General features: G+C 43.4%; 1 protein-coding gene across 1 annotated transcript in view; it reads left to right on the top strand.

The window, feature by feature from the left end:
- Positions 1-9,202, top strand: part of LOC130480742 (calpain-14-like) — a 50,280-nt gene extending 41,078 nt beyond the window's left edge. Inside the window, exons 17-21 of the mRNA XM_056853365.1 lie at positions 1,464-1,532; positions 3,328-3,406; positions 6,042-6,158; positions 7,005-7,060; positions 9,176-9,202. Of these exons, the coding sequence (XP_056709343.1) occupies positions 1,464-1,532; positions 3,328-3,406; positions 6,042-6,158; positions 7,005-7,060; positions 9,176-9,202 (348 nt within the window). The remainder of the gene's footprint in view (positions 1-1,463; positions 1,533-3,327; positions 3,407-6,041; positions 6,159-7,004; positions 7,061-9,175) is intronic.
- The last annotated feature ends 3,628 nt before the right edge of the window (positions 9,203-12,830 follow it).

Genomic DNA, 12,830 nt, shown 5'->3' with positions numbered 1-12,830 from the left:
TGGAAGGGACCACCAGGGTCATCTAGTCCAACCCCCTGCACAATGCAGGAAATTCACAACTACCTCCCCCACAAACCCCCAGTGACTCCTACTCCATGCCCAAAAGATGCCCAAGATGCCCTCCCTCTCATGATCTGCCTAAGGTGATAGAATCAACATAGTGCCCTCTTATGTGAGCTTGCTGACAATCCCAGGCCATATACTTGCCAGATTAAATGCTTATCCAACTGCGGAGATGTTAGGTCATTTTGCTAAAACTCCATACTCAGATCGAGTTTGTGAATGTAAATCTGGAGATATTGGGACTCTGCACCACCTCTTATTGTTTTGTCAGCAATGGTCAGCTCCTAGGTTGCGTTGGATCTCTCCAATATTGTCTAAATACAAACTTCCCTTAGAGCCCTGGGTGATATCTCACATACTGGGAGATATTCACCCTGATGTTACTAGTTCTGTTGCAAGATTTTTTGTGAAGGTAATGTCGCTTAAACGTCAAAATAAAATAAGTGTGTAGGCCAAGCTGAATGTTGGATCAAACTGTGATTTGAATGATCTCAGTTCAATGAGGTGTTCAGGGGAATATATTGATTGTTATAGTTTTAATGATGTTTAGTAACTGTGCTTAGTAATTATATTTTACTGTGTTTTGACCTTAAGTATATGCTTGGTATTGTAAATTGATTATTTGCTGTTGTATTATGTATTATTGTCATGGTTAAGCTCAAGACCTTTGGTCAAAGGAGCTAGTAAATAAATGGAAAGAATCAACATAGCTGACAGATGACCATCTAGCCTCTGCTTAAAAACCTCCAGGGAAGGAGCACTTGCCACCTCCCAAGGAAGCCTGTTCCACTGAGGAACTGCTCTGTTAAAACATTTCATGTCTTAAACCTACTTTTCTCCCAGAAAACTGAGACACAAGATGGGTAACAACAATAAAACAAATATCTCATAGCAACATCAAAGAATAACCATGGAAATAGCCAGTGATACATGTAAGTAGAGTCCGAACTATAGACCCAAGGAAGGGGTTGTAGCCATGGACGTCATAGGCAAAGTCACCTTTGTATGCAATTACTCTGAGGTATATGGGGGAGGGTCAAGATTGCTTTGATTCCCCCTGAAAACTAGTTTTTAGTTGGAATATTAATGGGCAAATTTTGCTGCCTTTGAAATTAATGAGAAAATGCTCATTGATTTTTAGGAAACAGGAGAACAGCCCTTGGGGGCAAGATTCAAAGATCTCTGGAATTAATGCCTGCCTTTGACTTTGGCTGCATTAGGCACAGGGTCACATTTATAGTGGAGGCAAAATAATAATAATAATCCCAGACTCGTCTTGACTTTTAATGCAAACAGTTTAATGCAACTGCTTTGGGATCAGGCTAGTCTTTCCCAGAATTGGTATTCTCTCCCCGCCCCCACTTACTTTTATTTTTGTATGCCTTGACAAAACATTGCAGTTTAATGCTACTGGCACACTGAGCATTCAAGAATTCAGAAGTCTGTGGAAGAGTCTGCTTCATTATCAGGTACAAAAGACTTCATTTGGTATGAATGAGTGTGTGTATGTATATTTGTGTGATAGTGTTAAAGGTAAGGAAATGAAGCTTTGAGAGCCAGCGTGGTGTAGTGGTTAAGAGTGGCAGAGTCTAATCTGGAGAGCCGGGTTTGATTCCCCACTCCTCCACATGAAGCCTGCGGGGCGACCTTGGGCCAGTCACAGTTCTCTCTGAACTCTCTCAGCCCCACCTACCTCACAAGGTGTCTGTTGTGGGGAGGGGAAGGGAAAGAGATTGTAAGCCACTTTGAAACTCCTTAGAGGCAGAGAAAAGTGGGGTATAAGCACCAATTCTTCGTTTTCTCTTCTTGGTGAGTGGTTGCAGGCTCCTCATCTTTTACATGCAATTGCATCACTGTTGCAGTTGATAGGCAACCAGTGTTGGCTGGAGGCAGTTGCCTGCATTCCATCGACTCAAATACTTCTTCCAGCACAGGGGAAGCAAAGGAGGGCAGTGTGAATGGCAACCCCCATGCTGGTGCCCCTGCTGCTATGAGAAGGCCATCCATCCATCCTTGCTTGCCTGGCAGAAGCACCGCTTTGAAGCTCAGGCAAAGACAGTTATATGGAGAGGCAATGTGGTGTAGTGGCTAGACTGTCAGCATAGGACTGGGTTCAAATCATAGCTTAGCTATGAAGGTGATTTGAGGCCAATTACTCTCTCTTTAGTCTCAGGGGGTTACCGCACTTTGTATTCCCAGCGATGTATTAAGAGTTTGAAAATGTTATAAAAAACATCACTTTAAAAGGGTTTTTGGATACCACAGCTTATAAATGCTTGGAAGACGTCTTCACAGCTAAAGGGGCCAAACAAAGTGCGAACAATATTTTTTATAACGTTTTCAAACTCTTAATACATCGCTGGGAATACAAGTGCGGTAACCCTTTCAGTTACCTCACAAGATTGTACATAATAATCACAAGATTGTAGATAATAATCTACTGGTGGTCCCCGGCCCAAAGAATATCCGGCTGACCTCGACCAGGGCCAGGGCTTTCTCTGCCCTGGCCCCTGCCTGGTGGAATAGTCTCCCCAGTGAGATCAGGGCCCTGCGGGATCTTGCAGACATCCACAGGGCCTGCAAGAAGGAATTATTCCTCTGGGTTTATGGTTGAGGCCCGCTACGGTTCTCTTATAAATATTGGAACACCCCACCCCACCCCTCTGCTGTTTTCCTTCCCCTTTTTGCTTGATACCATCTCTGGGGTACATCTGTGTGTTCACCCGGCTGCAGCTGGATATTTATTGTGGCACCATTGGACATATTTTGTCCTTTTTTATTAGAATTTTGGGCCGTTTAATGCTGTTTTAATGTTTTTTATCCCGCTTTTATTCTGTGTGGTTATTTTTGCGAGCCACCCTGAGCCCAGCCTTTGGCTGGGGAGGGTGGGGTAGAAATGTAAATAAATAAATAAAAGATTGTTGTGAGGATATAAATGGAGAGGGGAACCCCTTTCTGCCCCTTCCAAAGCTCCATGGAGGAATGCAGGACCAAAACAATAATGCAGATGCGCTCAGGGAGCCATCCTTCTCGTGCCCTACAAATTCTCCACCTGTTATACTGGAGAAAGCATCATTTCATTTTTTGTACTCTGTTGGTTGCCTGTTTCTTCATCTTCCTTCAAAGAAGAGCATGATCACGGTACCGATGCCATGTCAAAAGGGAGAAGAGAAGGGCAAGGGCGGTTGTGTGTGTGTGTTTGTGGGAGAAAGGGATGGACCGGGTTACTAACTGTTGACCTTTTCTCTGAACTGTTTGTGACAGAAAGTTTTCCAGAAAAAAGACACCTCCCAAACTGGAACCCTAAGCCTAGAAGAGTTGCATGCAGCCTTGAAAGAAATTGGTGGGTAATAATGAAGCATTTTCCCCTTAGTAGCAAGTGTGGACATCCATTATTCAAGTATTGCAATGCTCCTGTTTTTATTCTTGAGTCAGATATTGAGCAGGAAGTTTACAACACTCTCATTGTTTTCTTAAGAACCCCCTGAACTATTCAACTCTAGACCATGGCTGTTCCTATCCTAGTTAGATTCCATAGCTGGCAAAGTACAAAGGGGGGGGGGCTAAATTAAGGTAGAGGGACACATGTTTTGCATACCAAATATATTTGGGACAGTCCTCAGAATCTCCTGGTTTAAAAGACCCAAGGTAGCAGGGCTGGGATTGGCCTGTGCCCTGGAGTGCTGCTGGACTCAATGGGACAATGGCCTGAGAGAAGGCAACTGTTTCGCCGTCCACCAGGAGCTGCAGAAATTGAAGGTTGTAAGCGTTCATCCTCCAACAGCAAAGTAAAGTAGGAAAACTTGACTCTGTTCACCTAATTCAATGTTCAGCATGACTGCATTGCTCCCATGAGTTGGCAATGTAGCAAACCAGAACAGCTGAAGGTTAGGAATGAGGTATAATGCAGACGCTGCATGTCATTGGTATGATACATCTTCTTCAACCAAGTTCTGATTCTGGGCTGCATTAGTGGGTGGGAAATCCTTACCAAACTGGGCGTAGCTTTCAGATCTTAGGCAACATTCCCCCCCCCCTATTTGAGGGAGCATTTATCTCTGTCAGTCATTCACATCAAGTGCTTTATGAGATCTCACTGGGTACATAACTATTTTTTTCTATAATGGACCTAATGTTATGATTATTTTGGAAAGTATTAGTTTTTTAGCTGCTTAAATGTGCAACCCATCTGCCAAATCCATGAAGTAGGCTTTTAGAATACCAGTTTCAGTTGTTACAGTCATTGTGGAAGTGAAACTTCTTAGAAGAGCTCACAGAACAGGGCTGCTGATGTGATTACCTTAATTGCAAGGAAGGCTAATAAAGGAGAAGGTGACTTTGAATTGGGACTGGAGGTGGACAGATAGCATGGCGCTTTTAAACCTGGCAAGTTACAGTCCCTGCAACTTACATCTGCTAGCTGCACATTGAACTATTTGAAGTTTCTGAACAGTCATCAAAAGTAACCCCACATAGAGAACATTGCAGTGGTCCAGCCAGGAGGTAACCAGAGCATAGATAGCTTCCATCTAGAGACTCAGGCCTTTCGTGCATTTCCACAGTAGTGCCGTAACTGCTTTTCTATGGCTTCACCCCATATAATAGTAACAATGTGTGAAAGGCTGTAACCAGATGGCTAGGATAAATTACACTGGGCTTCCCAAGCAATCTGTTATGGTCCCTTCCAAGCTGGACAGCATTCAGGTGGGAAGGACCTGTGTGATTGACCCCAGTACCAAATTACAGGCAATGAACAGAGTAAACTCCAGGTATCTCTCTGATAACAGTGTGGCATCTGTGGTCTTGTGCCAACCTCACTCTTGGCTTGGCATTCAAAAGAGTCACCCACATAGAACAGCACCCACTGATCTGATTCTCTTTAGGAAAAAAAACAACAATTTGATTTAAATGGCTGTAAGGTAGATCTGTACAGAACGTATCTTTGTTAAATGAAATTAGTTGTTTTTAATGACGCTGAAGTTGGAGCTTAATTAGTTTGAAATTAATAAAAATCACCAGAGTCAGAGCTGAAACTGTGCAATGAAAGAAATGAAATTAGAATTCATTACAATTTACTTGCCGTACCATCTGACAAGCAGTAAACCAATCATAATTGAAAACATGATGCAATTAAAAAATACAGCCTTTCAAATATCACATTAACAAACTTTAAGTGATTTTTTTAGGCTAGCAAATGTGTTATTAATTGGTTTCACTGGGGTTCCCCTGCAGAGTCTGCTGGTCTTTGCATAGCAGCTGCTTAAATGCTTATGATTCTCAGCACTTATTATTTTTTTTTAATGTATGTTTTGTGTTAGTCGTTTCTTAATTGGTAACTTCTGCTTGTTGCTACAGAAGCTGAGGGTAGAGTTTCCCTTGCCACTTCATTGATGGGCCTAATGTCCCCAGCCCAGTCCAGGTTTCTGTGGGTTCAGGGCAGGAGCGGACATTCCAATTGCTTCTCTGACCAAAAGCCACAGGGTCCACAAGGGTGGCCACCCACCCCTTGATAGTTTGGGAGCTCTGGGCAGCTTCTGGAAGTGGTGGGTTCTAATCTGGAGAACTGGGTTTGAGTCCCCAGTCCTCCACATGAGTGGCGGAGGCTAATCTGGTGAACTGGGTTGGTTTCCCCACTCCTACACATGAAGCCAGCTGGGTGATTTTGGGCTAGTCACACTCTCTCAGCCCCACCTACCTCATAGGGTGTCTGTTGTGGGGAGGGGGAGGGAAGGTGATTGTAAGCCAGTTTGATTCTTCCTTAAATGGTAGGGAAAGTCGGCATATAAAAACCAACTCTTCTCCTCCTCCTCCTCCTCCTTCTTTCCAGCCCTAACTAGAGGAAGGGAGCAGATAACCAACATAGCAACAGAGAGCACAATTCGCCAATATTCATTCTTCCTCATAATACTTTGCAGAGGTATGGTCCATAGGCAAGCATGACAGGAAACTTAGATGCCTTGTCTTGTTTTATCTAAAAGGAACCTCCCTGAGTGATGAAGTCTGCAATTTGATGGTGCTCCGATATGGGGATCCTGACCTGAAAATTAGCTTTCAGAGCTTTGTCTGCTTCATGCTGCGTGTGGAATTTATGAAGGGTGAGCATGACCCTTTCTTTTTTCTCACACACAACCCCAAACAAAACTGGTTTTTAAGGAAACGTCCTAGCTGTAAATTACTGGGTCTGTAGACTAGTTTGAAATCAGAACAGAAGCAGTCGTGCCATGGCCTACTTTGACCCCACTGTTTTCCTCACATTGGTAGATCATGGAAAGTTCAGAGATTTTAGGAGATTTAGGGAGGGTTCCTATAAAAAATAAGGTGTAACAGATTTAGCTTCCATATTAAGGATGACCTGGGAATGGAGGAAACCTGAGCTATGGCTGGGATTCAGATGGACTTTTTTACAGGACTCTTTTTCTGAAGGAGGACCTCTTATAATGAAGAACAAGTACTTCATATCCTCCACGAATTTCAGAATACAGGGGATGATGGGATAGTCTCCTCCTTGCAGCTTGGGTTGAGGGGACAGTTCAGCAGCTTTATCTGCACACATTTTTTCCAGTGTGAGAAGATAGCAGGTCCCAATGGTCCATCTTTTTCTATCTGCTTTAAGGCTACCCTGAGGGATATATTTGCTCTAGTTGTCACCTTTTTTATTGTCCCTCCCCCTGTGCCTTTAAGAGCAGTCTGAGGCACACAATTTTAGCCACTGATTTTTTTTCTCTTCACTTCCTTCCATATCAGGAATACCACCTGATAAATTTCTGTGTGCCAGGCTGCTCTGAAAAGCAGAGGAGCAAGGCCAGTGAAAAGGTGGTAATCTTGACAACTTTAGCATGTCCAGAGTGAACATGTCAATCAGGCTTTAGGACAGGGGATGGGGGACATCTCTTTTTCCTGTGAACCATCAAATCAGTTTCCCTAATTTCTTCCCTTTTCAGAGGCCTTCTGCAACTTAACTAAAGATGGGAAAGGGATCTATCTTCAAGAGAATGAGGTAAGCTATATTTTTCTACGGCAGAGAACTACCTACTGGAGAAAAGTGCTTTTGAATCTACACATTACATGATTGTGTCCAGAAGCAGAGAACTGACCTCTCTCCACATGAGCCCATAATTGCTGAACCATTGTCATGTGGCTAATTATAGACATCTCCATTAATTGCATTGTGTTGAGTGTACAACCAGAATCTGCTGTCTTGGGTACTGACTGTAAGAGATGTCCCTGGCTCATATAGAGATGTCCCTGGCTCATATAATGTTGATCCTTCTTTTTCCCATTGCTGTGCCTTTTTCACCATGGGACAAGAGAGAATACTGCTAGCCCCTCCAAGTGTAACTGTGCCAACTGTGTTGTCAGAGTGTTGAATCACAAACACAAAATGGCGGCTGCTTTTCTCCATACCAGAATGGCAAACTTGTACACCGAGACAGGCCTCAACTATTGTGTTTGCAGCAGCACTTACAATGAAAGTTACTGCAGCCTGTCTTAGGTATGCAGCCTAACTGCTTCCTATGATCCTGTACATGAGAGGGGAGAAAGCACAGACATGATCCAGCTTTTAGCTATGGAAGAATAGGATAACTCCCCAATATCTGGAAGAAAAATAGTGTTGAACTCAGTAATTTGGGAAGAGATGTTTTAGGAGACTGTGCAGGCATCCAGGCAGTCCCAGCCCTTGGATCTTGGGGAGGGGCTGTGGCTCAGTTTGTAGAGCATCTGCTTGGCATGCAGAAAGTCCCAGGTTCAATCCCTGGCATCTCCAGTTAAAGAGACTAAGCAAGTAGGTGATGTGAAAGACCTCTGCCTGAGACCCAGGAGAGCCACTGCCAGTCTGAGTAGACAATACTGACTTGGATGGTATGATTCAATATAAGGCAACTTCATGTGTTCATGACCAAAAGTCCTCTGTCAGTCAGGGGCAGAAGTTACTGCCTGGGTTGAGGGCCACCATTTCCCTTTTCCTATGAGCTGCACTGAGCACTCAGTGCAATGTTGAAAGGGTAACATAGGGCGTTGTGACTGGCTTTCTTGTTAACAATGTGCTAGAGGAGTGAATTAAAGTTTGTTATTGAAGTATGACCCAACCACATCAAATTCCCTTCTATGAACCCATGAAGCTGCTCTGGTCATTATTTTTTAATTCTGACTGGCAGCAGCTCTCTAGGTTCTCAGACTGAGGTCTTTCACATCACTGACGACTTGGGGATGTCAGGCATTAAACTGAAACTATCCGCATGCAGAGCAGATGATCTACCACTAAGCCATAGCCCTAAAACTTTATGTTCCTTTTCTGAGTGCCAGAAGGCCCGGGAGCTGGGGGCAAGTGATATCACTGGATTTGGATGTGTCCATTTTCACACACACCCTGCTGAAAACAGGTGGTGATGGACATCTGAGAGTATAGTCCAGTTTTGAATGTGCCAGAGGGTCTAGGCTCTCAAAATGTACTGAAACCTTTTACTTCAGTTGGAGAGATGCCTGGGATGATAAACCAAATTATTTGTTTATCTGCCTGGGCATATAATTGTTACAGTGGCTACAACTGGTCTCATAAGTGCTCCGGCATTTCTAGCTCCTGCTAGGAATGTTTCTTTTCTCCACTGAAATAAACATATGTACACAACCCTGCCCTGGATGGCCAAGTCTAGCCTGAACTCATTAAATGTTGAAAGCTAAGCAGGGCCAGCCCTAGTTAGGATTTGGATGGGAGACCACCAAGGATGTCCAGGGTTGCTATGCAGAGGCAGGCAATGGCAAACCATCTTTGAACATCTCTTGCCTTGAGAACCCTACTGGGTCCCCAAATGTTGGCAACAACTTGACAGCATTTTCCACCACTACCAAAACTGATTCCCAATAGGCCATGAGAATTCAACTGGTGATGTTTATTTGACTTGCCTGAAGAGTCCCAGGAGCAGAAAACTCAGACTATATGATGACTTTTTTGAAGCCCTTTTTTCACCAGTAGCAATGCCAATAGCCACTCTAAGTTAAGCGAGACTATTTCCTAGGCTGTTCTCATGGCCTCTCTATCTCTAATAATAGCGTGTGTGTGTGTTCAGTCCACTATGTTAAAGCCATTTAATGAATTTCCCCTCATTCTTTGCAGTGGATGATGATGACTCTTTATTCATGAAGCAGAACGAAGGAGAAGAATTCTGTCACTTGAACCATTGGATCTGAGTTACAGATCTACTAACTGGCGGAGGAGAGGGGAATAGACTGATGTTATTAAGTCATTCATTATTTCAAGTACCTTTGCTGGAACCAGCTGTTAGACTAGAAGGAGCATAGTTACTGCTTCACTAAAGGACAGCAAATAAGCAAACAAACACAATTGTCTTATAATTGCTAGTGAAATGGTCTGCAAATGATAAATTGTATACAAATGGTGGTTATCCAAAGCGTAATGATACTGACTTAAAATGTCCTAGTAATGGGATAATCAGGAGTTGCTGCGTATGTGAGTATATACCATAAAGGGGCACCTCACGTGTTACCTTGTTAGGTATGCATTGATTGCGTTATAAGCCTACATCTAAAAATGCAATAAACACATTTTCAATGACATCTATCATAAACGGACACTAGTCAGGGGATACTGATTTGCTGTGCCTCCCTATGGAGAACACACGTGATAGCAAATATGATATGTAATGTGTGAAATATCTCAAATTCGGGTAACTAGGAAGTTCTCCAGGCATACCTCTGGTTGGTTCAAAAGTACACATCTTAATTCTCTGTTTTAACATCTGTGACATGGCCAAAGTTTGCCTTGTCAGTTACTGAGCCATATTCGGGATGGAAAGGGCTCACACCTCTACCTTATTATCCAACAGTGCAATCTTAAAGCACATGGGCTTAGACTGGAGTAACTCTCTTTAGGATTGCACTACAAGTGCTACTAGTGTTCCCTTTCAGAACTTACAAAATGTTTTGGAAATCATGTTGCCGGATGCTCACCATCAAATTGCAACCTTGCCACCTGGTTTGTGGATGATCTGCTTGACCTCATTGTTGTTATCAAAGGCTAGTTGGGTGGTGTGCGTCTGTCCAAATGCCAACGTTTGGAGACATGCATGAATTAGGTAGAAACAATCAAGGAATTAGATCATTCACTCCAGTCATTTTTGCAAAGCTATCCAGTTAGTAGCTCATTTGACCAGGACTATCGTAGTGCTTGCAATGTCTTTCTGAAGCTCTGAAGGCAGATAGGGAGTGCCTCTTAACAATATTATCCTTGCTCTATGTCAAACTAGAGAGGCAAGGGAGGCAACATTGGGAAACGTTCCACATTTATGCAATTCCATTTTTTCCCTTGAAGCCTAACCCTCTAACCTAAACATGTTTCGAAAGCTTTACAAGAGTAACTTTGAACAGAGCTGAAACCCTTTCCCCTATTAAAACTCTGGTCAAAATTTCAGCTGGTACAGCTTTACTCGTTGTTTATCTGTGTCTCCATGGGGGAAAGAAATCTGCCAGTGATGTAGCTTTTAAGGGCATCAGACCCCTGCCAGGAGAAAGAATGGGCAACCCTAACATGTTAGGCAGCACTGTGCTCATTTTATTCATTTTGACTGGTATTTGACTGAGAGCCAGCGTGGTGTAGTGGTTAAGAGCAGTGGACTCTAATCTGGTGAATCGGGTTGGTTTCCCCACTCCTACACATGAAGCCTGCTGGGTGACCTTGGGCTAGTCACAGTTCCCTCAGAACTTTCTCAGCCCCACCTACCTCAGAAGGTGTCTGTTGTGGGTGATTGTAAGCCGCTTTGAGACTCCTTAAAGGTACAGAAAAGCGGGGTATAAAAACCAACTCTTATTATTATTATTATTTGGTAGCTGAAATTAAATAGCTGGACTATTTACATATGATATTTTATTTATTGCTTTTAAAAAAATAATTTTATACAGTATTGTTAATTTTTTTTATTAACTGCTAGACTCCTTCCTTAATTTAAGGATAAGGTAGATAGACAATAAAAGCAGGTATGTAAGAATGTAGTGAAGAAATGGTAAGGAAACTTCATTACTTCCCAACACCCAAACCTCTCCAACTCTTACATGTCATGGGGAAATAATTAGTACAGCATAGTTGCTTGCACTTGTTACATTAACTGCAGGATCTGGACCTACACTTTAATGGCCAGAAAATTCCCATCAGCCCATGCAGTCGTGCCTGATTGTAATGGAGAGAAACCCTTCATGACTAAAGAAGCCTGGGAATTCGCAGGAATGAAAAAGGAGTGACCCCAGTAGCACTGGAATTTCATTTTGCAAGTGTGATTCCCCCCAATATAGTTATGAGTATCTTGCACAGGTTATAGCTGCAATTATGAAAAAACTCTATTTGGCTGCAGCCAAGGTAATATGTTGCTTAGTGCTTGGTTTAGATTGTTTGCTGTAACCGATTTTATACCTGTTTGTTCTCTACCTCTTTTAATGCAAGGCATTGGAATTTCAGCAGTATTATGTAGCTATTGACTACTCACCCACGCCACAGAATCTCCCTACTGTGTGTCTCGACTTTGATAACACTAAACAGCACTGCGTGTTGTGAGTTGCTTTTCTGAAATTGTAAAAAGGTGTTTTGCGGGAATCATTACACCTAAATGTGCGATTCCGGGTCCATTCTGTGGATCACAATAAAATGGTTTTGGCAATACTGCTTCCCTGCATGTTTTTCAAGCTCTGCTATCTCTAACAGAGGAATGCTTCTCAAGTAATTCTGAAGACATACTATTCCTCATTTTCATCCCACATGGTAGAAAATGTAAGAGGTTCCTAAAGAACGCAGCCAGAGGTATTTACACAGGGATGCTTGTCATTACGTTAAATGCGGCTACAACAGCAGCTGGGTGCAAGGCAGCGGAAGAGATATCACTGGCAAGCTGGTAAGGCGGAGGAGAAGCCTTTTCAGGGAACGACTGCACTATTTGACATGGACAAAAGATAGGCAAAGCAAAACTAACAGAGAAGGAAATAATGCTCTTTTTTTATGAAGTGAAACAAGGAGTTATTCAACTGCACGTCCACTGTGTTATCTCAGAATGCAAAAGGACAGGCTACCTGCATCTACACACCCTGGGTGTCACCATTTATTTCTTTAGTGAGGTTATACCCTTTTCTTGATAAAGGCCCCCACAACCATCCATCACATTCCAATGAAAACCAGCCACTCCCACCTTTCCCCTTTCTCCCTCCAGCCCCACCCCTTTTACCTTAGGGATTGGCTTCCTCCCATGCAGTGACCCAGCCTCTCCGTTGGCTGTGGGTGTGCGCTTCTTCTGCCACTCGGGCTACTCTTAGTTAGTATTTCAGGCTGGGAGGCAATCTAGGGTTGTCAGGTCCCTCTTCTCCACCGGTGAGAGGTTTTTGGGGCAGAGCCTGAGGAGGGCGGGGTTTGGGGAGGGGAGGGACTTTAATGCCATAGAGTCCAATTGCCAAAGCGGCCATTTTCTCCAGGGGAACTGATCTCTAGCGGCTGCAGATCAGTTATAATTGGAGGAGATCTCCAGCTAGTACCTGGAGGTTGGTAACCCTAAGGCACTCCCATGCTCTCCTTGCAGGTGTAGATTTCCTGCTTTTGATTGGGTGTGTGATTACCAGCTGGGTTCCCCACCTGGCAGCCTGTAACTGAAGGATGGCAAACTTCAGTTTTTAATGCCTCCTGGCTGTAACAATTTCTAAACTGGAGAAATGCCTCAAACCTTACCTGACACAGTTGAAACCTTACAAAGGAATGGGGCTCTGAGTCACTGTGGTGT

This window comes from Euleptes europaea, chromosome 7 (genome assembly GCF_029931775.1).
Source record: "Euleptes europaea isolate rEulEur1 chromosome 7, rEulEur1.hap1, whole genome shotgun sequence".
NCBI classification, from domain to species: Eukaryota; Metazoa; Chordata; class Lepidosauria; order Squamata; family Sphaerodactylidae; genus Euleptes; species Euleptes europaea.
Note: the sequence above shows the minus strand (reverse complement) of the source record. Positions and strands in the feature narration are given on the sequence as shown.